The sequence below is a fragment of the Ochotona princeps genome, chromosome 17 (assembly GCF_030435755.1).
Source record: "Ochotona princeps isolate mOchPri1 chromosome 17, mOchPri1.hap1, whole genome shotgun sequence".
NCBI classification, from domain to species: Eukaryota; Metazoa; Chordata; class Mammalia; order Lagomorpha; family Ochotonidae; genus Ochotona; species Ochotona princeps.
The window spans coordinates 15,066,373-15,092,733 of record NC_080848.1 but is presented as its reverse complement, the minus strand read 5'-3'; the positions used below and the strand labels follow the sequence as shown (position 1 = coordinate 15,092,733).

General features: G+C 52.9%; 3 protein-coding genes across 5 annotated transcripts; 1 reads left to right on the top strand and 2 right to left on the bottom strand.

The window, feature by feature from the left end:
• Positions 1–2,998: 2,998 nt before the first annotated feature.
• SOST (sclerostin) lies at positions 2,999–6,005 on the bottom strand. The gene is made up of 2 exons (XM_004597329.2): positions 5,456–6,005; positions 2,999–3,450 (listed from the first exon to the last, which is right to left on the bottom strand). The coding sequence occupies exons 1-2, from the start codon at positions 5,673–5,675 to the stop codon at positions 3,029–3,031; spliced, it is 642 nt and encodes a 213-aa protein (XP_004597386.1). The 5' UTR covers positions 5,676–6,005; the 3' UTR covers positions 2,999–3,028.
• An 8,366-nt stretch (positions 6,006–14,371) lies between these two features.
• On the bottom strand, positions 14,372–21,175 carry DUSP3 (dual specificity phosphatase 3). 2 transcript variants are annotated; one of them, XM_058675382.1, is made up of 5 exons: positions 20,950–21,175; positions 20,241–20,347; positions 19,253–19,392; positions 16,038–16,264; positions 14,372–15,005 (listed from the first exon to the last, which is right to left on the bottom strand). In XM_058675382.1, exons 1-5 carry the CDS (start codon positions 20,987–20,989, stop codon positions 14,800–14,802), a joined length of 720 nt encoding a protein of 239 aa, XP_058531365.1. In that variant the 5' UTR covers positions 20,990–21,175; the 3' UTR covers positions 14,372–14,799. The 2 variants fall into 2 exon arrangements, with proteins under 2 accessions (XP_058531365.1, XP_004597385.1); XM_004597328.3 differs by lacking the exon at positions 20,241–20,347 and having other exon boundaries at positions 20,950–21,174.
• Positions 21,176–21,225: 50 nt separating this feature from the next.
• CFAP97D1 (CFAP97 domain containing 1) lies at positions 21,226–24,730 on the top strand. 2 transcript variants are annotated; one of them, XM_004597327.3, is made up of 5 exons: positions 21,236–21,450; positions 22,398–22,468; positions 22,754–22,872; positions 23,992–24,115; positions 24,595–24,730. In XM_004597327.3, exons 1-5 carry the CDS (start codon positions 21,327–21,329, stop codon positions 24,649–24,651), a joined length of 495 nt encoding a protein of 164 aa, XP_004597384.2. In that variant the 5' UTR covers positions 21,236–21,326; the 3' UTR covers positions 24,652–24,730. The 2 variants fall into 2 exon arrangements, with proteins under 2 accessions (XP_058531374.1, XP_004597384.2); XM_058675391.1 differs by lacking the exon at positions 24,595–24,730 and having other exon boundaries at positions 21,226–21,450; positions 23,992–24,315.
• The last annotated feature ends 1,631 nt before the right edge of the window (positions 24,731–26,361 follow it).

Sequence of the window (26,361 nt, the reverse complement as noted above, 5' to 3'; positions counted from 1 at the left end):
GTTCCCATGGCATGTGTCATGGGACAGTGTGACCTGTGACCCAATCAGATATGCACGCTGCCCACTAGCCTCTGAGCAGCTGAGGTCTGGCTCCATGCACACCATGTGTCCTCTTCATGCCTTGGTTTCCCCAGATTGAAATAGCCAGTGTTGCAGAGCCTGTGTCCCCGCCCATTGTGCCACACTGCCTCTGGCGACAGTATAATGGCTGTTTCCTCCCTGGCTCTAACTGAGGCCACTCCGGGTCTGGAACCACAGAGAGAGGGATGGGGCAACAGTACCCACTGCTATCGATCCAAGGAAGACAGGCTTGGAAAAAGGGTCAGATGTCACCTCTGCTCTTCAGCATCCCATTGTTACACCGTGGAGCATAAGAGTCACATTTATAAACCAGTTCTGTGAGCTGGTTAGAACTGTATTTGGCTTTCTATCAGTCCTAGCACCAGGCTCGACAGGTGTTATTCCATGGATGATGTCAATCAAGACATAGACTTAAGACGTCAAGGAGCAATGGGCCTTCAGGTGGGCAGCACCAGCATTGCCCACCCATTTTCTAACTAATTAAGAGACCACCAATGGGGAACGTCTTACCTGTAGGTTCCCCCGCCCAACAAGGAGGGGTCAGGGAATGTTTAAAATCCTAAGACCATTCCCCAAACCTTTGGTGTCTCTCTCGCCCTCCCCTTTCGAGAGGTATCCCACCTCCTGGCTTTCTCTAGGGAGGTGCTTCCCCTTCCCTGTTCACCTGGTCCCTTTGCAAATAAACTTTTCTGTCTTAAAAAAATATATCAAGGAGTAATGGGGACAAAAGAGATTGGGGCATCTAAGGAGAGAGATCATTGCTGATGGGAACATCTCCGGAAGGTTTAGGGAAGTGGTAACAATTACATGGACCCTAAAGAAAAATGTGGGGAGGAGGGGAAGAGTCTGACTTTGTGGTGCAGTGAGTTAAGCCACTGCTTGCAATGCTGTTATAACAGCAGTTCCATTTCCAATCCAGGTTCTTGCCAATGTTCCCTAGAAAGCAGCAGATGTTGGCCCAAGTGCTTGGATCCCAGACACCCACATAGGAAATCAGGGTGAATTTTCTGATTTCTGACTTCAAACTGATCCAGACCTAGCTGTTGGTGGCCATTTGGGGAATAAACCAACAACTTGCTCTCTCTTGATCTCCCTCTCTTCCTCCCTCCCTCCTTCTCCACCTGCCTTTCTAGTCAATAAATAAATCTTTCAAAAATCTCAAGGAAAAGGAAAAAAAGCTGGAGTTCTTGGGGGAGCTCAGCGGGAGCAGCAAGCATAGGAGGCAGCCATCAGCATGGTCATCTGCAATTCTCATGCAGGCTTGCAGCGTGGGGGTATGAGTCAAGTGGAAGACGTCATCCTTGTTGGACTGAGTTGCTCACACTTGACCGTGGCACAATCTGCAGCTGGGGGCTGAGGTTACGGCAATGACCAGGCAGAGGAATGAGGTCTAGGACAGGAAGGGTGACCACAACTTTTCAAAGGAAGGACACGACTGCCCCCCCCCCCCGGTACTCCCCTCCCTAGCCATCAGAGAGCAGAGATAACCACGAGGTCTGAGCTTTGTGGCCAAGCGTAGGGCGTGATGGCAGAAAGAACTGATGGTGTGTGTGGCTGACAAAAGACGTCCACTTTCTCTCGGGTAGGACTCATGGTCTTTATTAACAATGCCTCTGGATTCAGAGAGAACAGACTGGTATTTGAGGAAGCAATATTAACATTGTCATTCTCTACAAGACAAACTTTTGCATAAATAACTTAAGTGAGAAAATAAATAGGTAACCTTATTCTTTTCAAAGCCATGACCGTCACTCTTAAAGACATGTCCATCCTCCACCGCCCCCCCCCCCGCCCCACTCCAGGGAAGGAATTCCAAAACCTCCCGCCCCGTCTGGCGGGCTTTCCAACTGCTTGTGCTCCTGTTTAAGGGTGTCTTTCCTTGGGAACAATGAAAAGCTACACAGAAAGGAAGCTGTGTCTGGGAACAACTGGCCCAAGTTGTGTGGGCGGCAGCAATTATACTCTGCAGTTCTCAGCATATGTACAGCACTTGACATCCTTCCCCATTAGGCTTTTTTTCTGCCCAGCATCCTTCAGGTATCTCCACTTGTTCTGCTGGAGGTGTTTTTTGAACCCAAGTAGTAGGATCACCCCGCCCACCACCCTGAGGACCCTTCTCCTGCTCTTCCCCAACTGGTGGTGTTATTTCTTTGAGATGGAGGGGTGGAGGTGGGGAGGCCAGATGGGGACACAGGCAACTCCTTTCAGGAGTGTCTCAGCCATACATAGGCACTGTTCTTTTCTCCTGCTCATTTTTTCATCTTTGTCACTTTGGAGCTTCACAAACCCAAATTCTGGAAGTGACCTTGGCAGGGAGTCCATCTAATCAGTCTCTGTCTTCGCGTCTCCCTTCCGCCCCTCCCAAGGGCATCCAAGACCTTGGACTCATACAACAAAAGATTCCTTGAGACCCCTAATCCCACCCCACCCCCACTTAGCAAAGAGGAAGTGTGAGATCCCTGCAGGGAGTCACACAGTCCAAGGTCACACGGGAGTTAGGGGCAGAGCGTCAGGATCAGAAACTGCTTTCGGGGCTCCTGGCACCACATAGGTTTTAGGATGGGCAGAAATGGAGGGGGACCCTTAGGGAGCCTTCCTAACTCCTCCCTGGACTTTTTCACAGCCAACACACACACATACACCACTCTCTTAAAACCCCAGAGGGTGAAAATTCCTCCTCTGAAGAGGGACCAGCAGAAGTAGGCGCCCTCGTAGGCGGGGCTGCCTGGCTCAGTGCGGCTCTCAGCTCCTTCCACTGCCCGGCGGGACCCCCTTGGCGGACAAAGTAGGGGGGTGGGAGAACTTTGCTGACACCTGGGTTCTGCCGGGCCCAGAAGGTTTTGGCCCCCTGCCCTGGGTGGCAGGTACTTAAATACAAACGAACACCCCCGCCCAGAGGACAGAAACCAAGGGGGGCTCCCGGGCCGGCGCTCCAGCGGCGCAGGCTCTAATAGGCGTTCTCCAGCTCGGCTTGATTGGCTTTGGTGCCCCGGGCTCGGGGCCGCGGCTTTCGGCCCTTCTGTGGCCGAGCAGCTTCGGGACCGAAGTCCTTGAGCTCCGACTGGTTGTGGAAGCGAGTGAGGCGCTTGCACTTGCACGAGGCCACGAGGCGCACCTTGTGAGCACGGGGCGCCGCGCCGCCGGGACACAGCAGCTGCACGCGCTGCGCGCGGTAGCGGTCGGGGATGCAGCGGAAATCGGGTCCGCCCGAGCGCCACCACTTGACGCGGCCGATGGCGTTGGGCAGCAGGCGCGCCGGGCCGCACTGGCCCGAGCACACCAGCTCGGTGACCGGCTTGGCACTGCGGCACAGCCCATCTGTCACGTGGTGGGTGAAGTGCAGTTCCCGGCAGCTGTACTCGGACAGATCTGCGGAGAGAGGCGCGCGTGAGGGTGGGGCATGGCAGGGCTCGGCCGGTTCCCTGGCACACCCACCCTTTCCGAGACCGCGTCTGCCTCATTCCCCCCACGAGGTGCCCGTGTGTGCCTCTTGCAGGAAGAAGCTGATAGGAACATGCCACGTCCACCTTCCCTGATAGCAGAAGCTGAAGTTCAAGTAACAGAGTGTCATCCCTCATCACTGGCTAGACCCTGGGGCAGGTTAACTTAGCCTCTCACTTCTTCCAATCTATAAAATGGGCTGCCCCAGAGTCTCCAGGGAGCCAGTCTTCTGGGTGTCTGTGCAGAGCTCCCTGTTGGGCCTATGATAGGAATGGGGCTGTTGGACATTATTCTTATTCCTCTCCAGGGAAAGCCAGGGCTGAGTTTAGTCACATCTGTGCCCCGAGAGTCAGCAGCCACACCTGTACAGTTCTGACTTCTCTCAAATTCCTTTTCCAGCCACTTGGCAGGAGCCGGCAGGAGAAGGAGAAAGGAGGAGAGGTTAATTGCAGGCAATAAATCAAAGTAGCTGTGAGAGAGGAGCAGGATGAAGGAGAGGCGGCGGGACTAGGAATTCATTAGACTTGAAAGGATCCAAAGCTTTGTGTCCAACCCTCTTATTATCAACAGCACCAACACTGAAGCCTGGAGAGAGGAAAAACTGGCCCCCAAGGCAGAGCTGAGTAGCCGGGCTCCCCCTCCTCGACCCAGCCCCTGCTGCATCTCACGTGGGTGGGTAGGGTGTGGTGAGTGCCTGCATCGGCTGTGCCACTGGGACACTAGAGCTGCCATTCCTCCAGATACTCCTGCCAGAGGGGCTCTGAGCTCTGCCCCCAGACCCAGTGTCAGCAGCCACCTGCATTTACTTAGGACTTGCTGTGTGCCCTGCTCTGGGCTGGACACCTCTCTTGATCTTTGTTACCCAGATAGATGGGCATCTGATGGGGATGCAAACTTGCTCGCTGGGTAGGGCACACTCCACTGGAGGACTGGCTTGGCTCCCTGCATACGCTGGGACTGTGTCTCTTCCAGTGACTTAGACAGCTGGTTGTCATGTAAGCACCCAACCAACTCTAAAGGCTTCTCTTATGAGCACCCAGGGAGGTAGACATGTTGTATTGGGGTCCCCTTCAGCACTCTAAGAAGTCACCTGAACTCAGGAACTGGTGGGGGAGGAGGACTCTGGCCCTCCCGTTTTGAAATTCAGGGTCCCCATGGGCTTGCCCTTCCTCATGTTCCATTTCCCGCAGCAGCCTAGGAGGCTGGAGGGAATGGCACGTGGAAGCATGTCAGTGCCCCCCTTTCCCACCCAGATGATACCCACAGACAGGGCAGTAGGCCCTTAGTGCAGCCATCATCCCAGCCAAGTATGCTACCCGCCCCCAGGCTTTTCTGGGCAGTCTTGATGGGAAACCCAGATACAGCCTCTCTGGGGGCTCTGCCTTGTCTCCCTCCCAGCAGTGAGACAAGGCTGGGTCTGGGGTGGAGACTCTGCATCAGCGGTGCTACCTATGTCCACTATGTGTGACCAGAGATGGCTGCCTTTTCTGTCCCAACCCCTGCAAAGGCCTGGACTCAGCTGCTGCCCATACCTGCCATCCTTCAAGGTGTCTGACCTCCACCCAGCACAACCACAGTCTGCCAAGGGCATCCTACAATCAGCAGGTATGTGAGGCTCCTGCCTCGTCCCCAAGCCTGGCTCCTGCACTCTATGGAGAAGTCTATTTGAGCCCTTTTCTTTACTAAGCTGTGGAGCCAGTCTCATTGTTGCACCCTGCCCATCTCAGCCCCCTATTATTCTGGCACCCTTGAACATGAATGCTAAGGTCACACTGGTGTGCCAACCTTCCCTGCCTCGAGAGCGCCTGTCCCTCTGCTAGTGAAGTAGACTGTGTCCCCTGGTCCTCAAAGTCTACCAAAGAAAAGATTCTAAAACAACCCTCCCTTCTTTCTCAGGGTCCTTGGGCTAACAGCTCTACCCTCTACCCCATACCTTTGGTCTCAAAGGGGTGGTGGGGAGGCCTCCCTCCGTTCTCGGCCCGGTTCATGGTCTTGTTGTTATCCAGCTCCGGTGGGGGCTCAGGGTACTCCCCCAGCCCAGGGATAATTTCTGTGGCATCATTCTTGAAAGCCTGCCAGCCCTGGCCCTCCACCACGTGGAAGGCAGAGTGCATCAGCAGGCAGAGGAGACGCAGGGCTAGGGAGAGCTGCATGGTGCCAACCAGAGGAGGGCACTGCCTTCCAGTAGCACAAGCTCGGCTCCCCAGCCCAGACTTTGTCCCCTTTTTAAAGCCCCCTCTGCCTCGTGCCAGCCAATGAGCACAGGCTAGGGCAGGGCTGGCTCCATGTCTCCAGCAGCTCTGGGGGAGGGAAGGACTGTGCTCAGAGCAAGCCCTCCCCAAAGATTTTTCCTGGAGCTCATCAGACTTCCAAGTTTGCAGCTGGCACTCCCAGGTGACCCAGAGAAAGGGGGCGTGTGAGGCAGGGCCCACGCCTGCTCTCCAGGCACCTCCCACAGGCCAGCGGCTGTGGTTTTCCCATAGCTGCATTGAGCTCTAGCTGTTAACGGTCCACCTCCCCTGGGCATCCTCAAAACACACAGTGCTCCAGCCTCAGCCTGACCAAGAGAAGGTGCAGCCCAAGTTCACAAGACCAAGCCCAAACCAAGGTCCTTGGTCACTCCCAGCAACAAAGAAACCTCAATGGCCCCAGCACTTTAAGGCTCAGCAAGGACCACCCTGATGAAGAAAACCTCTCTTGCCATTCTCAGGGAGGCAAGTGAGAAAGAAACGGTGTGCGGGGGTGGGGGAAAGGGATGGCACGCAGGGGCAGGGTGCTGGCTAGGGCAAGCACTGCCCAGCCAGGACCCCGGTTGTGGCTCATGGGCTGATTTGCTATAAGGGTCATTTCCTAGGCCACGCTCTGGTGGGAGTGAACCCCGCAGCAGCCAGTGCTGAGCCCAGTGGTACCAGCGTGGATGTTTCCCACCCCCCCCCCTTGTCTTGCAGCCTATTCCATTTGTCACAAACAGCATGGAGTACCATGTGGAAGACTTCAGAGGTGCCTCCCATGGGATATTCTCTAAAGCCATGCCAGCTGAGCCCAGCTAGCTACAGAGAAACCAGAGGAAAGTGAGGCATCTGGGGGTGGGGGAGTGGGGCGGATAGCAGAGGAGGGTTCACACCTGAGGTGCCAGGAAAGAGAGGAGGGCCTGGCGGATGGACAGGCAGGCGGCGGAAGCTTTTGCTGCGGACAGCCTACCACGGCCAGACAGGCCAGCTCACTGCTCTGGCCTGTAGGAAGGCAGGGACACAGGGGCTGTGGCCCGATCCCCTTGGTATGCTAACTGGGCAATGAATCAGCCGGCCCCACCTGCAGAGCCGCTGCCACCTGCCTCAACTTGTACGTCCTGAGCCCACCTGTGGCCGACTGTCCTCTGCCTCTCTGCCATCCATCACTTGACACATGAATGCAGCTGTGCTGACAGTTTTACAAGCCAGACAGAAGCCCCCGCAGGAAGGGCCCTTTCTGATACCTGCTTCCTATGTCAGTTTCCTTCGGGGCAGAGGAAAACAGCTGTGGCCATTGTTGGGAGTGATCTATCTCTCCCAGCAGAGCCAGCAGTATTATGAGAAGCTGCGCCTCCTCCCCTGGACCGTGACCCTCCAGCCTCCTTTTCCCCTCTAGCTCTGGAATGTGCACTGTTAACCCTGTTGTGGCCAGACCCGGACTTTGGAGAGAACAACTGGCCCGCCTGGGTTCTTGGAGACCGATGCTTAGAGCCCCACCTGCTGGCGGGTGCCGCTACACCAACCTTGCATCTGTGGACCATCCTTGGAACTTTTCTGCCACCTGCTGGAGAGTGGAGGAGGAGCCAGCGACTAAGGGGCTCCGCGGTTCATCTATTTTATTAGAAACTGAAGTCATATTGAAAAGAAAAAAAGGAGAATCCGGTGGACTTGAATCCTATGGTGATTAACAGCATTCTAAATCTTGTGCTCGTGGACAGCCATACATTCCACAGACTGGCTCGGCGCGAGTGCTGTGCCATCTCAGCAATTCATCCTCCCTCGGTCCACACACTCGTCACTTGTCCAGAGTGAAACCTCCAGGGTTCTAGCCAAGTCCTTATGTGGGTTATCAGTTTATTTCCAGTAGCCTGAGCAAGGCTGCTAGAAACAACCTTAAGCAAAGTCGTCTTGACATGGATTATTAAATTTTGTGATCATCATCAACTCACACGCACTTGTATGAGCTAGTGTTGAGGGGGTCAGCATGCTCTCATCCCAGGGTACACCTTGCAGACTGTGCACATACCTCCACCGGGATGTGGCTGACACGTCACTTGTTCCAGTTCCCCCCAGTGTCATCTGTTCTCACTCTGTGTGCACATAATGCGAGCTTGAGTAAGTGTGAGCGCAGATGTGTGTTCTATTTCATTGGAAAGGCTGGGTTACTGAGAGAGAGCTTGCATCTGTTGTTTCACTCCCCAGATGGCTGCAATTACCAGAGCTAGGCTTATCAGAAGCCAGGAGCTTCCTCCAGGTCTCCCACATGGGTGCAGGGTCCCAAGGACTTAGGCCATCCTCCTCCACTTTTCCCAGGCTATAATCAGGGAGCTGGATTGGAAGTGGAACAGCCAGGACTCAAACTGACACCCATATGGAATGCTGGTGCCTCGATGGAAGTTTAGCCACAGCACCAGCCCCTCAAATGTCTTTTTGTGAGGACGTAGTCATGCTGAATTAAGGTCCACTCTACTGACCTCAGTAAATTGTGCCTTTTATAACCCTGTTTCCGACACAACCACATGCTGAGGTCCATAGAGTCATGGCACAAGAGAATGCCACCCCACAGCCTGTCAGCGCTGGGTCTGGGTTGTTGATGCTGTCCAATGAACTATAGTAGTTGGTGTGTGTAATGGTTGCCAAGCTCTTGGTTCTGCTGGGCATCCTGTTCCGTGCACTGGCTAAGCCCCTAATGAAGCAGAGCAGACATGGGCACCCCTCTGGGCAAGAGACTCTTCATCCAAACAGCTCTAACATCAAGCAGAAAATGACTGTTGCCACTGGAAAGTGTTTACATGTGATTTTAAGATTTACGTGTTTCTGGGCCTGGCATGGTGGCCTAGTGCCTAAAGTCCTCACCTTGAACACGCTGGGATCCCATATGGGCACGAGTTCTAATCCCGGCTGCTGCACTTCCCATCCAGCTCCATGCTTGTGGCCTGGGAAAGCAGTCGAGGATGGTCCAAAGCCTTGGGACCCTGCACTCGTGTGGGAAACCTGGAAGAGCTCCTGGCTTCGGATCGGTGCAGCACCGGCCGTTGCGGTCACTTGGGGAGTGAATCATCAGATGCAAGATACTTCTCTGTCTTTCCTCCTCTACACATGTATCTGACTTTACAATTTTAAAAAATTGCACAGTTCTTGGAAAGGCAGAATGCCAGAGAGAGAAAAATTTTCCATCTGCAGCTTCTTGCTCTAAATGGTTGTAACAGCCAGGGCTGGACCAGGCCAGAGCCAGGAACCATCCTGGTCTCCCATGTGGGTAGGCAAGGCCCAAGTATTGAGTTGTCACCTGCTGCCTCACAGGGCACAGCTGCAGGACACTGGATTGGAAGCAGAGAAACCAGGACTTCACCCAGCACTCCCATATGGATGCGGGCATCCCAAGCTGCAGTTTATCCTGCAGTTCCAGAATGCCTATCTTTGTGATTTGAAAAGATATTATAGGAGTTTTCGGTTAATAGCAAAAGAAAAATGTGATTTCTCATATGTAGCCATTTGAGGAGTTGAAATAGCAGATGAAACATCTCTCTGTCTCTTTAAATCTGTCTTTCAAACAGACTAAATAAATCTTTTTTTAAAGTCTGTAATTAACATATATAGACATATTCATTTTTATTTGAAAGGCAGAGCTACAGAAATAGAAGGAGACATGGAGAAATCAATTTTCCATCCACTGGTTCACTCCCCAAATGGCAGCAATAGCTGGAGCTGGTTCAGTCCAAAACCAGGAACCAGGAGCTTCTTTCAGGTTTCCCACATGCGTTCAGGGGCCCAACCACTGACCATCCTCCACTGCCTTCTGAGGTCACTAGCAGGGGGCTGGATAAAACGTGGAGCAGCCAGGACTTGAATCAATGCCTGTATGGTATGCCGTTACTGCAGGTGGAAGCTTTACATGCTTTGTCACAATGCCGGACCCATAGATAGCTTTATTATTTTTTTTTTATTTTCAAAAATCTATTTCTATTGGAAAGGCGGATCTATAGACAGAAGGAGATACAAAGATCTTCCATTCCACTGGCCCACTCCCCAGGTGGCCACAACAGCCAGAACTGAGCCAATCCAAAGTCAGGGGCTTCTTCCAGGTCTCCCACATGAGTGCAGGGTCCCAAGGCTTTGGACCATCCTCTACTGCTTTCCCAGGCCACAAGCTAGATGGGAAGTGGAGTAGCTGGGACACAAACCAGCACCCACATGAGACTCTGGCACATGCAAAGTGAGGATTTGGCTATTAGGCTACTGTGCCAGGCCCCACATTGATAGCTTTAAAATTTGTGGTCAGCAAAACAGTCAGGACACTTGCAAAAAATCACAGGGCACTCCACACACGGAAAGCTAAGAAGCTATGAAAACACAGGGCGCAGAACTATAGGAAGTAGTCATTACAATACTCAGGAAAACAAAAGGCACAGAACATGTTCCATTTATGGAGAAAGGATCTCTCGACATGCGCACATGTGTCTACACACACATGTGTGTTCCTGGAAAGCTGCGATCCCTAACTGCGGCGGCCTCTGCAGAGAAGCACCCAAGCAGGGGGGGCGGGGGGCGGGGGGCGGCAGAGGAGCCCAGCGTTTTCCTTAGCTTGATTTACACCGTGCGTGTCCTAAGTCAAAACATTTTTAACATCACACTAAGTATTTTGAGCAACCTTCTACATTGGTGTTCTTCCTTAAGGTTTTGTGGGAAAATAAAGATCTATGTTGTCAACGAGGTAAGATGAGCAGTGAACGGGTCTACCTCAGCTTTCCAGATTTTTCTAAGTTTTCTCTATGCAAGTTTTCTATTTTATTTATTTAATCTGGAACAGGTGCCCAACTTAAAAAAAAAGCTGGGGCCCAACGTGGTGGCCTAGCGGCTAAGGTCCTCATCTTGAACACGCCGGGATCCCATATGGGCACCAGTTCCAATCCCTGCTGCTCCACTTCCCATCCAGCTCCCTGCTTGTGGTCTGGGAAGACAGTCGAGGACGGCCCAATGCATTGGGACCCTGCACCCGCGTGGGAGACCCGGAGGAGGTTCCTGGCTCCTGACTTCGGATCGGTGCAGCACAGGCCATTGCAGTCACTTGGGGAGTGAATCATCAGACATAAGGACTTCCTCCTGTCTCTCCTCCTCTCTGTATATCTGACTTTGTGATGGAAATAAAAATACATCTTAAAAATCTAACTAGCAGAGTGACACAGAGAAAGAGAAAAATCTTGCATCTGCTGCTTCACTCCCCTAAAGACCACAATGGGCAAGGCTGATCCAGGAGCCAGGAGCTCCACCTGGGTCTCCCACGTGGGTGCAGGGATCCAAGCCTGTGCTGTGTTCCCAGATGCATCAGCAGGGAGCTGGATCTGAAGGCAGCTTAACCTGTTGTTTCCTAACGCTGGCCCCAAGGTGCCCAATTTTCCCTGAGGTTTTTTATCATTATTATTCAGAGGAAAAAAAATGGATATTGGACTGATAGTGGGATTTAAGGCAGCAAGAAGTATGTTTTTGATTCGCCCATTTCCAGGATCATTCAGACCCTAAAATGTCACGTAGTCATTTTCAAGAAGTCACCTTGAGCTCTCCCCCCTCCCCATCCTCTCTTTCTTAGAAACACAAATCTTATCTCCCTCCAATTCAGTGGACCACTTTATCACGAGCATTCCTAACACAGGAAGTTTCTGGTACTGCAGATACGGTCAACAAATACAAACTGGAATGGCCACGAAGAAAAAAACAACAGAAACACAAAAGCCTAAAAGAAAACTAAGAAGCTGGGCAAGAAAAGTGACTTACTGATCATGTGATACATTTATTTTGGTTGCTATTTTGGTAAAGTTAGTGTTTTAACACTGACTCGCGGTACGACAAACATTAAACCTGCCCTTTAAAAAAATCAGTTTGATATCTTCCCTTTTTCTGTCCAAACAATTCACTCTTTCACAATCATAGTACCCCCCACAAGGCTAACAGGAGGCAATAGGGTCCCCAAAGTCCACTCACTACCGCCACCTGCCAGGACCTGGGATTTCCCAAGTGAAAATCTGGCTGGGCAGGATCACATGGGAGCCCTGGAGTGCCTCCCGACACCAGTCTAAAGACAAAAATCCCTGCGAGAAGAGCTCATTTCTTCATACTTCAGAACAGTGTTTATTTTTACTAAAATATTAGCATCTCAACATGGTTAGCGTCTTAACAGGAGCTTGCCACACAAGCTCCCCATTCATCCTCTGCCAGCGGAGCCGTACAGCGCCACCTGCTGGCTAGAATATTGTTACTCCTCATGCACTTAAAATTCTAGGGTAATGGTGGTGGCTTGTGGGGTGGTACATTCCAAGTGGTATTCTTAAAAACTCTTGCAGTATCCGAGCCAAAAGGGACCCTCGCGGTCTTCTAAATGAGCTTCCTCGTTAGACAGGTGCTGGTTCCTGCTCTTGAGATAACAGACTGGTGAGGAGGTATGGAGGGGGAGTGCTTTACAGAGAAAACTGTAACTTGGTGCTCTAACTTGCCTAGAAGGGGTTTTGTTGAGTCACAGAAGGGGCCAGGAGTGGGGATGGGGACACGGGAACCCTGAGTTCCTATTCCACTGCATTCCCAGTGAGTAGAGAGCTGCCCTGGATAGCTCCCCACTCATTGGGCATGAGTGGGCTCTCACTGCAAACATTCACTGTACTTGATTTTACAGCTAAATCTCATGAAGAAAGCATTGGGTTCCTTGGGCTACATATTGTCAGAAAATTCTCAGTGAGCATCTGCACATCCCCGCAGGCAGGCCTGGAGGAGGAGCTTCTTAGTTAACTGGCCAAGTGAACCTGCTCTGTTCACCTAGGTAACTGTGCCCACCCCCTCTGGGGCGACTGCCGTGGGGGCATGGGATGGGAACTCCAGCAATGGAGCCTCTGCCAGGGGCACAGCAGGAGGCTGTGATTTAGGGGTGCTACCTGTCACCTGGAAAGCCAGCTGCAGACACTAACCTACTTGGGGTACCACAGGTCTGCTCCCTTTTCCAGGGTCAGGAGAGCATGCACAGTATACCTGGACAGTCTCGGGGGCTCCTTTCTTTTAAGTTTTCTTTTCTCATCTAATTAAAAGGCAGAACAACAGAGAGATAGGTCAACTAACGGCTGCCTTGCTCCCCCAGATACCTACAATAGCCAGGGCAGGGCCAGGCCAATGCCAAAAGCCTTGAACTCAATCCACACTTCCCATGGGGGTGGCAGGGCCCCAAGTACTTCGGCTGCAGCCTTCCACGATGCAGTGACAGGAAGCCGGACTGAAAGCAGCAGAGCTGGGACTTAAGCCAGCACTCTGACACAGATGTGGGCACCCCAAGCCCACTGTACCCGAACACCAGTTCCAAGAGCTCACATCCGAAGAGATGTCCTTTGGAAGAAAAACTGACTTCCAGAACAACAAAGTCGGAATATTGCCTCTCTTATTAACAAACAGCCGAGCCACAGCTTCCATCATCTTAAGTTTCCATTCCAGGGTTACAACACGGAACTCTGCCCCAGCAACTGCGGGGCCTGGGGAGGAGGAAGTGGGCAGGGAAGCTACCCCAAACTAGAAAGTGCAGTGTGGTCTACCAGGCCAGCTCGGCACCTGGAAAAGAAAAGACGACAGACCCTAGCTGTTCAGGGCTGTGGCATCACAGAGAAAAGGGGACAGTGACCATCCAGAGACAGTCACACCTGTGAGGACAACCTCCCCCACCCCCCAGGGACACCTGCTTCTCCCTGTCCCGACTGTCCTAGCTCCCTGACCTTGGCCAACTCCAGAAAAAGGCACATCCTTACCTCAACAAGGTAACACGACCTGAATTGAAATGTAAAACTGAGTTTCACAGATTCAACAAAAGTCCCTGATGGTGTCTCCCCTGCGGGAGAAACTGGTACAGATGCTTGCTTGTGATCCTACCATGGATCCAGGCACCTGACGCAGCCACACGAACAACACTCATTCTCTGTATGTGGTACTTAAATAAGGAGTTTCATTCCCTGACCTTTGATCAAACACCTGGGTTCCAGGTGCTGGGGGTGTGGCCTACCACCTGTCCACCCAGGGTACTCCCAAAGGCAAACAACCATGCAGTGATGTATCACTTCTCACAACAACAGGACCATTCCCTTGCTGGCTCATCCCCTGGCACAGCTACCACCCCCCCATACCCCCACCCCTGCACTGTAACTGGCCAACTTCCTCCTCCGGGTCTTGGAATAGCAACTGTGAGGACAACTAGCTAGCGCATGCGCCTGGGGCCCACCCACACTGTCATTTCAGGGCAGAAAAAAAAAAAAAAACACCTCATAATTCTGCAAATAGTGAGGGTTTGCAATGGGCTGGGCCTCAACATCCTGCTTTCAAATGAAGGAAAAGAAAGCCATGCCGGAGGCTGCGCCCTCCTGCCAGGCCCACAGGCACTGAGCAGCTGAGGGAGGGTGGGTAGCAGTGCACTGTGAATGGGGGCTCCCCACAAAGTAACCTTTCAAAGCTCCTGAGGATGCAGGGCATCCTTCTGGGGGAACTGGCCTGACCAAGAGGCTGCTCTGCCAACAGTTTCCATCGGTTCAACTGGCAAGCATGCCCGCCCAGAGGCAGGCTCAGGCAGCTCCATCCTGGAGCAGCAAGTGGACGACTGTAGAGGCGGGGCGGGGAGGGGGAAGACAGCTGTGGTGGGGACAGAGGGGCCTGCACCTGCTAGCTGGCACCCCTTACTGAGGGCCCCACTGAGGTGAGGACCGGGAGGGGCTCGAGAGGAGGTGGCAAGAGGCCATCCCCTCCCATGGCCCTGCTGCCCACACTGTGGGAGGACTCACGCCAGGCCTCCCTGTAGGCCTGGCTGGCTCGGGGAGAAGACACCGTGAGTTACAGAACAAGACAACCGGAGAGCGAGAATGCGCATCTCAGAAGCTTCTTGAGGGGCCCAGACACTGCAGCCCGGGGCCGCATTGCGACAGGCGTGTGGGCGAGTGCCTGGTGACGTGAGGAACAGGGGACACTGTGCTCTAAACATGGCGGCCCAGGGTTCCCTGGCGGCGCCTCTGGAGATGAGGCAGAAAGCCACGCGCTAGAGTTTCAACTTCCCCTCCTTGACCAGTCTGTCGTTAAGCTGGCAGAGCTGGGCCAGGAAGCCGTCGTTGGGGCCGATTTCACGATTCTGCCTCACGGTGCTCAGGGCCGACTTGACGTCCATCTTCTGTCGCATCATGAGGTACGCGATGACCAGGGTTGGGGAGCGGCTATAGCCTTCACGACAGTGGACGAGCACCTGGCCTGCAAGAAACACAGAGATGCCATGGGCCGAGGCACGCCAAAATCCTCCCCCCCCCCGGAAATCCCCACCTGCCACTGTGCACCAGGCACAGCCACCAGTCCTCTCCCATATGGCTGGAGCAACACCGCAGTCAGAGAAACAAGGACCCTCGCTTGGGGGCCGATGCTGTGTAGCTGGGGTCAAGCTGCTCAGCCTGTGACGCCCGCATTCTGTGTGAGCACCAGTTTGAGTTCTGCCTGCTCTGCTTCCCATCCTGTTCCCTGCTAATGCACCTGGGAGTGTGCAGGGAGCAGGGGGAACTCCCCCGCTGGCCACATGGATTCCTGGCGTTGACCTGGTCCTGCCCTGGCTGTTCTAGCCATTTGGGGAGTGAATCAGTAAGTAGAAGATCTTTCTCTGCTTCTAAGTTTATCTGTGTGTGTAGGTCACTGACTTTCGAATAAAAAAATGAAATCCTCCCCCCAAAAAAATAAAGGAACAAGGCCAACCAACCCCCCTGCCTCCCCCGTGCCCCCCAGGGTCAGTGGGGTAAGCAGGGAGGCAGATGCAGAGAGAAGCTGGGACAAACAGCTCAAAGCAAGGAGGCAGATGGCCCTCTAGGGTTCCCCCGATGTCCTGTCTGAGCGGAAGCCCCGCATGGTTCTCCTTCAGTCTGACCTCACACCTGGGTTTCAGGAAACACTTGGAGGGCAGCTGGCAGATCAGGATTGGGGGCTGCAGCTTGCTGATGCCCTGGCTACCCTATTTCTCCTGGCAGGTGTTTGTGGGAGTTTGGTGTGGTGGGGAATACTTGCTGATCATGGAAACAGGGCCCTAAGGAACAGACAGCTGCCTAACCTCTTGCACTTTTCTGCGCAGCATGGTGACAGGGGAGGCTCGCAGCCTTGAGTGTGGCAGAGGAGACAGCGGGGAAGGGCCGGATCTAAGCCCCACCACCACCACGGAGCCACTGAACCCAAGGCTCTAGCACCCCTCCCCCACAGAACTTCTCGCTATGTACCACAAATCATCCCCTCTCCCTCACTCCTTACCGTTCTTGTGAGCCAGCGCCTGGTCTATGAAGTCCGCAGCTCTTTCAAAGTAGGCGCTGAGGTTGAACTCCTGGGTGTCATTGGCCTTAATGCCCAGGTAGGTGATACCAGAGTCCTTGTAGAAGTTGGCGTTGGTGTTGACATGCATGAAAGACCGGCCCTCGGCAGCGTTCAGGACATGCGTGATGCCCAGTTTCTGCAGCTTGGGGATGTCCTGGGCCACAGAGCTGGACAGGAAATGGCAGCAGCGGATGATTAGCCAACTGCCTGGCAGCAACCCCCCGCCCCCGTAACTCCTGTCCGCCCTGGCCAGTTTCTCCAGCCTCATGTCGGGTCCTCATGCCTCGCTGTAGCCATATCCCATGACCAGCAGCTTCCCCAAATAGCCTGGTGGTTTCCTGGCCCACGCTGGGCCACCTGCTCTTGCAGACACGCGCCTCCTCATCTTTCACTGCCCTCGGCAATGTCGTCTCCTACTCCCTCCATCCACCTGCAATGACGCCGCCCATGCAGTGGGGGTGCAGCCAAGGGGTGAAAAAAATATCCCAGACTGCCTGGATCAGACCTCAACCCTGCCACCTCCCAGCTCGGCAACCTTGAACCAGTTAACCTTTCTCTGCCACAGGCTCACTCTCCATAAAATGAGGTTGAATGCACTGTCCCATTGACACAGAGTTACTAGTCTTAAAAAAAAAAATTTTATTTATTTAAAAGGCAGACCCATAGAGAAAAAGGTATCTTCCATGTGCCAGTGTACTCCACGAATAACTGTGACAACCAGGTAGGTCTGGGCCAGGTTAGAGCCAGGAACTGTGTCCTGATGGGTGGCAGGGGCCCAAGCCCTGGAGCCATCATCCTCTGCTACCTCAGGTATATGGGTGGGATGCTGAATAGGAAGCAGAGTAGCCAGGACCTTACACTGGCACTGTGATTCAGGATGTTGAGATCTATATAGGATGCCAGCATCGCAGGGAGTGGCTCAGTGTGTGGCACCATAACATGGGCCCCACAAGTGCTATTATTCTAACACATGTGTGCACTGGTTTATTTATAAACCCTGGCAGGAAGCCCCACATCTGCCTCAGGTGTGTTTCCCCAGCACCTGCCATGGCACCTGGCACATGTTAGATGCTCACTAACAACACAGTGAATGCATGAAGAGGGACAGTGTGCCAGGCCAGGCAGCCCTGCCCTGCACTCCAGCAGGACCTCCCCAGCACACTTCATTCGCCATGGATCTCAAGCATCCTTGGGTAAGTTAGCATCTGGGAAGCAAGGGTCCCCGAGAGAACTAGAGAGGTTGCAAAGCCCCCCTCCCCGACTTCACCACACAACATCCTGTTCACATGGCTTAGTTCTTTCACGAAATGCTGTTCAGCCAGGACCCTGTGTGACCACCATGGGTCACCACAGCAGCTCCATGGGCAGGAGCGGTGGCGACACCCGGCTGCACAGAACCAGGACAGGCAGAGGGACGAGCATGTGCTGCCATGCACTGCCAGTCCCAGAGCTGGGAAGAGTCCCCCTTCCTCCTGAGATCCAGCCCTGCTGTCCTCCTCTCACCCCACCTCCCATGCCCACATTGCCTGGAAAACCCACAGACCTGGAACATGTGTTTTCAGACAGATTCTACCTCTGCCTTGGGAGATGTGGCTGAAACTGGACATTTTTTAAGGGGCTCCCAAGGAATGAGGGGGGCCCAGATTCTGACATGCCCCTGGCCACGTCAAGGTCAGTATTGCCTTGTGGCCAAGCAAGGTGTTCTCTGCATGGGCACTTAGCACCCCACTGCCACTGGATGGTCAGTCTCCGTCTCCCCTCAAGGAGGAAGTGAGGCTACAGTGGAATGTTCCAAGCTGCCCACAGAGGCAGGGCTCCCCAGAGGCAGGCCAAGAAGCCCCACTTGTTGGGGGGCAGTGACAGAGTATCCCCAGATTTTTGTAATTCCTGGGGCCTCTGGCTGAGACTGGAGAACTCTGTGCTGGCTGCTCAGCCTGGGATGCCACTGCCCAGGACTGTCAAGCCATGGTGACAGAAAACATGTTCAAGAGTCCCTCCCCTTCCTCTCCCGGCTCTGACACAAATTCAACAGCCAACAAAGGTGCCATTTAGTGACGACTCCCCTCTCTGAACGGACCCTGTGGTGCCTGGCTCACCATGGGGCTCAGTGTGATGAAAGAACGACACAGTGGATGAGCCGTGTCCTCCAGCGGCCAGGACCTGCCTTTCAGACCCTGACCAGCTGGAGGACAGACCCCCATGGCTGTGGCCATCCTGGGCCAGACAGCAGAGACACACAAGACAGTGATACTGTCTTCACAACTTCTCTGCCACCTGTACTCGGCGAGGGGAGGGTTAGCTCCCGGCTCTCAACATGTGCTCCTCCTGGGCTGGGCTACAGAGCTCAGGGTTTGGGTAACAGTATCCCGGAAGTCTCATGGAAGCCCAGCCTGAGCCCCCAGGGCTGGAAGATCTAAATTATGACTCTTCTCGGCTGGCATTTCAGCCCCTCTCCTTCCTGCTGCTTACTGGTAGTTTGAAAAGCAGCAAACCGGAAAATCAGTTTGGTAAGAAGCACCAGTCAGTGATCAATAATAAATGCATTCCTTGGAGGCCAGAAGACCAGAAGGCTTTCCCAAGTGATGGCTTCCCTGGGTTTATCCTTGAATGGTTCTAGAAATTCAGGAGAAGCAAACCCTATCTAGAAGATGAGACAGGAGGACAAGAACCTCTAGCCCAGCTCTGTGGACTTCCACCTTTAGGGAATTTGGATTCCCTGGTGGGGCCAGGAAAAGTTCCACGCCCGGATTGTGACGTCAGCCCGTTGTCATGGCAGCGGAGGCAGACATTCCGCGGTGACCTCACTGCAGAACCAGGCAGCTGTCACATGACGCGCGGGCAGGAGAACGGCCAGGCGACTGAGGGCCACCTGTTAAGGGAACATGGTAGCCGACCCCGCCCAAGGCAGAACCCATACCTAGAGCCGGCACCCCCGGAGCCCCGAGGGCCACTGTAAAGCGAAAGGACCGCGCCGGGGTCCACGTGCGGGGGTGGACACCGACTCCAGCTCTGTCTCCCCAGCCCCGAGGTTGCACCGGGAGCGATGGCCGCGCCCGCGATCCCCCGACCCGCGTCTCCCGATGCCCCCGCCGCGGCCGTGGGTGGGCGGGGCGGCCAGGGAGGGGCGGCTGGGCCGGGCCCCGAGGGACACTCACGCGTTGCCCACGTAGATCCTCGGGGTGACCTCGTTGCAGGGCTGGCTTGGGAGGCTGTAGCAGCCGCTGCCGTCCGAGAGCAGGTCGTTGAGATCTTGTACGGAGAGCTCGAAGGGGCCCGACATGGCGGCGGCAGGGCCCTGCACGCCGGGGCAGGAGCGAGCTAGGGGGAGAGCGGCCGGGTCAGCTGGGCGGGGGCTGGCGAGCCGGGAGCCGCCCCGTCCCGCCCCGGAGGCGGGCCCGCCGGACGCGGGAAGCGCGGCGCGGGGGCCACGGCGATCCTCCCCGGGGAGGATAGGATGCGCGTGGCTGGGCTCCGGCTGCCACTCTGCCAGACCCCGGGGCGCGTGCGGGAGCAACCCGGGCTTGAGCTCGGGGGCTCTCTCCCATTCCCTGCTCAGCGACCCCTGTGTCTTTGTAAACTGGCAGGTGCGGTAACTTTCCTGCCCTGAACCGAAAACAAGGCTTAATAAATGTTCCTATCGTGGGGTGCAACCGGGAGTCGCATGGCTGTTTTTGCTTTGTTTTGTTTTTGTCTGGATTACAGGGCCCACCAGGTTCTGCTCTAACTCTCCCTGCTTACGCTGGCACTTGTCAGTCTCTGCCCCAGCCCAGAACTGTTTAAATCCGGGGAATGACTAACAAGGTTAAAGATAACTGGCAGGTGCAAGAGCCCTGTCTTCTCTCTCCCCTCTCCTTTCTCCTGTCCATATTTATTTGGAAGGCAGGTGGCATGCAAGAAGAAAGAGATCTGCCATCCACCGATTCATACCCCTAGATTAACCACTATAGCCAGGACTGGGCCAGACTGAAGCTAGAATTCAGGAGCCAGGAGCTCCATCCCACGTGGATGGTAGGGGCCCAAGCACTTAGGCTAGCCTCCATGCCTCCCCAGGTGCATTAGCAGGGAACTGGATCCAAGCAGAACAGCCTGGCCGCAAGCCCATCGCCTGCCTTCCAAGCAGTGGGTTGAGGGACCAAGGTGCACCTGCTTTCCAGCATCTTTGACATTCAGCATCCTGCTAAGCACCTTGGGCTCTAGCAGCCAGATTTGGGGTTCCCGCTCCGGGGGACTAACTTCTCTGAGCCTGTTTCCTGCAACAGAAAGGTGCAGGAAGATATTAATACTTCAGGTTAAGCATCCCTAACTCAAAAACCCCAAATGCTCCTCGGCCTAAAATTCTTTGATCACAGAAGTGAGTGATGTTATGCTCGGAAAATTCCACACGGAAATGTGACAAGCTGCAGTCAAAACACAGGAAGTTACTGTGGAAAATTATCCTCTGGTACATGTGAAGCAAATGAATGTCATGATTATACTTGGGTCCCCTCCCTAAGACCACTCAGCATGTATGTGCAAATATTCCACAGTCCAGGGAAATTCAAAATCGGACTCACTTCTAGTCCTAAGCATTTTGGAAATGAGAAGTGAGCCTGGAGCAACTCAGGGTTGCTGGAGAGATCAAATGTGGCATTCAAGGAAAGCGCTGGGTACTGAGAGTGCTCACTGTCTTGTCAGTTGCTCCTCTTGCGCTCCCACTGGGTGCCACCCTGGCGCTGCTGTGGAGCTAGATCAGCCCACTGGCGCCACCTGGTGTCAGCGACTTAGCTTTCACTATGTCTGCCTGTGAGGAACACCTCTCATCCCTTCTCTCAATGGGGTGAGAGAACATGCACCCCAAAACCGAAGCTCCCACCTCCTGTTCTCAGCTCTGCTTGGTGCCTGCACAGCTTCATTAAGGTTCCTCATCTGTGCAATGAAGGAATTGCGTCTGATTATGAAGATCAGCTTTCACCTTCTCCCTAAGTGCTTTTCCTTCCTGCGCCTGCGTTCCTTCTATGCATTCCAGGCAGGTGGGGGAGCTCCCTTCGCCTTGGCCTTGCCTTTCCTTGGGCCTACGTTAGCACTAAAAACAGAAGCCCTGAGGCAGCCCTGCTCTGCTTCCCACTCCTCTTCTGAGCCCAGTCCCTGATGTCATAACGGGGTAGCTATGACAACCCTCCAAGGGGACGGCTAAGCACCTCACAGAGGGGCCTGGGTGCCTCATTTCTGAAGTGAGACTAGGAAGAGAAGATGAACAATTCTCTGGATTATCTGGCCTACCCTGTTATCGTCTCTAATCATAGGCAAAGCACAACCTTCAGGAAGAAACTGGACTTTGGCCACTACATATTTCACAAGAATAGAATACAAATAGGTAAGATGGGCTGTTTGGACTGGAAGCGGGTGTTCCTAACATAAAGACGTTGAAGTAAACCAGACCACTGCACGACATGGTTAATAGGCTGAGCTTAGCCAAGAGCACATTAGCCTCAGTAATGGAATGTACCTTTCACCAGGGAGTTCATCCTTTATTTTCTTTTAAAGACTGACTTGAAAGAGCAACAGAGAGAGGAAGAGACAGATCTTGCATTAACCAGTTCATCCCCTAACTGGCCAGGCCAAAGCCAAGAGCCAGGCAGTCCATGTGGTCGCCCATGTGGGTGGCCACCTTTCCAGATGCATTAGCAGGAAGCTGGATTGCAAGCAGAACATCCAAGCACACTAGCACCAGCATTTTGTACAGGATGGGATGCTAGTGTTGCAAGTGGTGGCTTAATTTACTGTGCCACACAACACCAGCTCCAAGACATTGCATTGAAATGTTTTAAAACCAAAATAAATTTGAGGCTAGAACTTCAAGCAGGTTAATCCTATTGAGAAGGGGTGGGAGAGAGGTTCCTTCATTAGTTGCAAGGGGCTTTCACCTCCACATGTGACTTGTTCTAGTCCTCATCTTTCATCTATTTCTGCTAAGAATGATATCAGATTGAAATTCTAGAACTGGCTCCTGGCTCCTGGCTTTGGATTGGCTCAGCTCTAGCCATTGTGGCTACTTGGGAAGCAAACCAGCAGATGGAAGATCTTTGTCTCTCCTTTTCCCTGTAAATCTGACTTGCCAATAAAAATAATAAATCTTTACCAAAAAAAAAAAAGGAAGGAAGGAAAGAAGAAAGAAAGAAAGAGAAATAAAGAAATCCTTGAACCGGATTACAGTCAGAGTTCCACCTCGTCATGTTCATCGGTCAAGGTTACGGTCAGGCTCTGAGTAGGTTTACCTGCTTCTGCACCCTAATGTTGCTCTCTCTCATTCCTCCACTCCAGTGAAGCCTACTGTTGATACCAAGCCTCCAGCAGCACACACACACCACACTCTGAAACTGAGCAAACTACAGGTACGTGTTCCGGCCATCTGCAGGCAGAGTTTACTGATTTTTTTTTTTTAACCTAAGCCCTAAAGAGGTCTGATATCCCAAAGCCAGCTGGCCCCAGGACGTGTGGGTATGCCTTCTCCCCATCCGCTTGTCCCTCAACTTCCAAAGCTCAGCCCCCAGACTCTACCGTGTACCCCACACGTGCATTCCTGGGTATCCCTTTCCCAGCATCCCAGGGGAGGGCATGGTCACTGAGCCTCTGTGTGGGAGCCATGCCATCCCTATGTGGGCGGGGTCTCTTCCCAGGGTGAGCAAAAGAGAATCGACAAGATCGAGTATGAAAACAAACAACTGTGTCAGAAAATCGCCAACGCCCATCGCGGCCCTGCCAAGGTGGATTGCTGGAACGAATACTTTTCCAAGAGGTAACACGTTCTCCCCTCATTTTGGCGGGGGCGAGTTGGGGGGTGGCAAGGAGGAAACAAATTTTACTTCCTAAGCTTGAGTTTTAGTGTGAAGTTCTGTTTGGGAGGAAGATTTAAGGGAAGTTACCTTGAGGGTTAACCACAGTGATTATGTTAAGGAAGGTGAAAACATCCAAAAAGAGACCTTTGTCTACCTTTAAAGGCGAATTTTGATTTTCAGCTACAACAAAATTCCACATCAAGTGAGTAAGAACAGGCCTGTGGTTCTCACAGGTCATGAGGCAGCCACGGCCAAGGCACAGGTGTGCCGGGTGTCCAGTGAGGTTGCCTCCTGCCACACCAACAGCAGCGCGCTCTCTGTAAGCTTTGTGCGGAAGAGGCAGGGGTCTCCTAGAGACCTTGATAAAAGCACTGATCCCTTTGCAGAAGTGAAGACCATCTGACCCATGGGTTATGTAAGATCCTTGGCAGAAAAAAAAAAGTTTCTTCCCCCCACTTGATGGGGACCAGATCGCTCCCCCAGGCCCCTCTCCACTTCCGAACACCATCATGTCGAGGTCAGAATTTGAGGACACGAATGGTGAGGCCAGAGGCTCACCTTCAGACCACAGCACTGTAGCTGGGACCAGGACATGGTATTCCAGACACAAGTCCTGAAGGGGAGCTGCTTATGTAGACAGGAGCAATGCAGTGTGCGTAGGCTCCAGGGAAGTGCTCGCCTTGGTGTGCGGGATGGGGAAAGGTGTCAGTGCCTTTCCTGCATCTGGCACATCTCAAACCACCTCGAAGGCGGAGGAAAGGGAGGTGAGCTAAAACCTGCCACTGCTCATTTGTGATTTGTCCAAAAGGAGGCCTTCCCCCGCCCTGAGAAAAAACAGAGATTTCTTTAGCCTGGCTTCACATTATACAAATCCTTGGGTAACTAGTGCAGGGTGATGCCGCCCAAGCTGTAGCCTGGGCAGAATCCCTCAGCGAGCAGCAGGATGAAGGATCACCACCCATAAACACCTGCAAGTGAGTAGCACATTTCCCGGAAGGCTCAGCCCTCATGCTTCTCCCACTCCCACCCAGGACAAGTGCTTTCTGCTTGCATCCACTTAGCGGTTTTGTGTCTTTCAGCTTAAACAGAGAAACAAGGAACCGTGAGCTGGTGAGGATCACCGTGGAGAACCAGGGGATTCTCAAGAGACTGGATGATCGCAAACCCCACTATGACCGCAAGGCATCTGAGCTAGACTGGCAGGCACGTGGGCACGTTTGCTGTATTTCCTGTCTGTGTTCAGCCTACACACACAGCCTCAGAAGGACCCCTCAGTGGCTGGAGTCAGATCCCACGCATTGCCTCCACAGGCAGAACAAAAGCCCACCAAGGCAGACAAAAAGCTAACAGACCATCAAACCAATGGCTCGAAACATCCCAATTACAAAGCTGTGACATGTCCGTTTCAGAAAACGGTGGGCAGTGTCTTCTGGTCCCCTAATTCACTGAGGCAGCCTGGGGGCACAAGGGGATGAAGGGGCTATAACTCAGGGAGTGGTGATTGCTTTGTTTACTTGTTCTAGAAATGCCCCTTCTGAAACGAACAGGAAAAAACCATTGCAGTGTTGAAAAGAACTCCTGTCCCCATCTGGCTTGGGTCTGAGCTGTTCTGACTTGGGACGATAGCTGCAGCCCAGTATCCTGGCGCTGACATAAACCTGTCTGGTTTGTTTTTCTTCTAGAATTCAAGGCGCTATATCAAAAATACAACAAAATATCTTCTCTCCCAAGATGAATAGGTTTGTGTATCTACATCATATGGTCACAACTGATACCAAAGCCCTAAGAAACTCATAAATGGTGAATGAGAGGTCATCCGTCCAGGGGCCTTGGCGCTCTCTGTCTTTCTTCCCTCCATACAAGCAGGAGCTGATACTGTCTTTTGCCGTTGGCTTTGAGGTTCTGTGGGAGACCTGGGGGGAAGCAATGGGTTCAGATAAGACATAAACAGGATGCCTTGTGGCTTTAAAGTTGTGCTAAAGTCACAATACAGGTCTCTGCCATTATGCAAAAGTACTGTTGTGTTGGTGTTGTATTCTTTCATATCATCAGGGATGAGGAAGCGAAAAGGAGAAATGGACGCCCCAGCTTTGCAAAGAATGGTTCTGTGTCATCACCCTGCCTCCCCCTTTCTCCCTGCTGAGTACAAGGTTACTCACCCTCGAAAAAGGCACCAGAGAAGGTCCCCAGAAGCCTAGACTGCTCAGAGTCTCAAGCTTCGGAGGGGCTGGACACTGAAATCTCAGGGAACTAGAATAAAACCCAAAACACCAAATGGGGCAGGTAAAAAGAACTAGACCACGAACATTGAGCATCATTATTTGGGGCTCTGTAAAAAAGACATTGTAAGGAAAGAGAGGAGTGCAAGAGAGGAAGGATGGTGGGAAGAGACCAAGAGTACTCCGGAAAAAATTTATCAGAGCTAGAAAAGGATTCACCCCCAAGTCCAGTGTTGTCCAAATGGGAGGCAAAAACACCTAACAATGCTAAAGTTTGGAGGTCACAGGCAGCATGGGCCGTTAGACCCTCTGTGGCTTCACATCCATGCATCTTCTTTCCAGCTTTCTTGATGATTTTATCACTATTTTGAAGCATTTTTTTAAAAAAGATTTATTTTTATTGGAAAGTCAGATAGATATGCAGAGAGGAGGAAAGACAGAGGAAGATCTTCCATCCAATGATTCACTCCCCAAGCAGCCCAAGCAGCCAGAGCTGAGCCAATCCGAAGCCAGGAGCCCAGAGCCTCTTCCAAGTCTCCCACTCAGGTGCAGGGTCCCAAGACTTTGGACCATCCTCAGCTGCTTCCCCAGCCCACAAACAGTGAGCTGGATGGGGGAAGGGGCCGCTGGGATTAGAACCATTGCCCATATGGGATCCTAGGACATGCAAGGCGAAGACTTAAGCCACTAGGCTACTGTGCCAGGCCCTATTTGAAGAGGAGAGATGGAGGAAAAAGTTGCCCAGCACCATGTCTATTAAAGCCAGCGATGGATGCAGAACATTGTCAAAGGTTGGGGGAAATACAGTAGGTAACTGATCAGAATTAACGCCACCAGAGAAATGCTGTTCACTCTCTTAATGACTGAGTTCAAAAAAGGGATTTGTGCATAGGCTGTAATCTGTGGTCATGAAGTAAACTAACTGCTTTCATTCTGGATGCCTGATCCAGGGACCCGCGACATGAATGATGTGACTGTGGCCAGCAGACACACAATGTGACTGCCTGCTTGGTGTTTTTTTTTTTTTTTTAACATAAAAGTATGTTTACTGAATTTGAAACTTGATCATAAGCTCTTACAGAAAAACTGTAGCAAGACCTTGACCTCATTTACTTTTAGCTATTTCCTAAATACCTCAGGTGCCATTGGACGGTCTGTGATGAAAGACAGGCAGATCTCACTTCCACAAGGCAAATGGGTCAGTCTTTCCCTTTTGCTCCTCCTTCCAAT

What these genes read in the sequence shown, in the direction of transcription:
- SOST (XM_004597329.2), bottom strand. Translation starts at nt 5,675, where the DNA reads ATGCAGCTCTCCCTAGCCCTGCGTCTCCTCTGCCTGCTGATGCACTCT. An exon ending in CCACCCCTTTGAGACCAAAG is followed by an intron (nt 3,451 to 5,455) that starts GTATGGGGTAGA and finishes CTCTCTCCGCAG; the next exon opens with ATCTGTCCGAGTACAGCTGC.
- DUSP3 (XM_058675382.1), bottom strand. Translation starts at nt 20,989, where the DNA reads ATGAAGCTGTGCAGGCACCAAGCAGAGCTGAGAACAGGAG. An exon ending in AGCAGAGCTGAGAACAGGAG is followed by an intron (nt 20,348 to 20,949) that starts GTGGGAGCTTCG and finishes TTTCTGTTGCAG; the next exon opens with GAAACAGGCTCAGAGAAGTT. An exon ending in AGGATCTACGTGGGCAACGC is followed by an intron (nt 16,265 to 19,252) that starts GTGAGTGTCCCT and finishes TTTCCTGTCCAG; the next exon opens with CTCTGTGGCCCAGGACATCC.
- CFAP97D1 (XM_058675391.1), top strand. Translation starts at nt 21,327, where the DNA reads ATGAACAATTCTCTGGATTATCTGGCCTACCCTGTTATCGTCTCTAAT. An exon ending in CAAGAATAGAATACAAATAG is followed by an intron (nt 21,451 to 22,397) that starts GTAAGATGGGCT and finishes CCTCCACTCCAG; the next exon opens with TGAAGCCTACTGTTGATACC. An exon ending in TGAAACTGAGCAAACTACAG is followed by an intron (nt 22,469 to 22,753) that starts GTACGTGTTCCG and finishes GTCTCTTCCCAG; the next exon opens with GGTGAGCAAAAGAGAATCGA.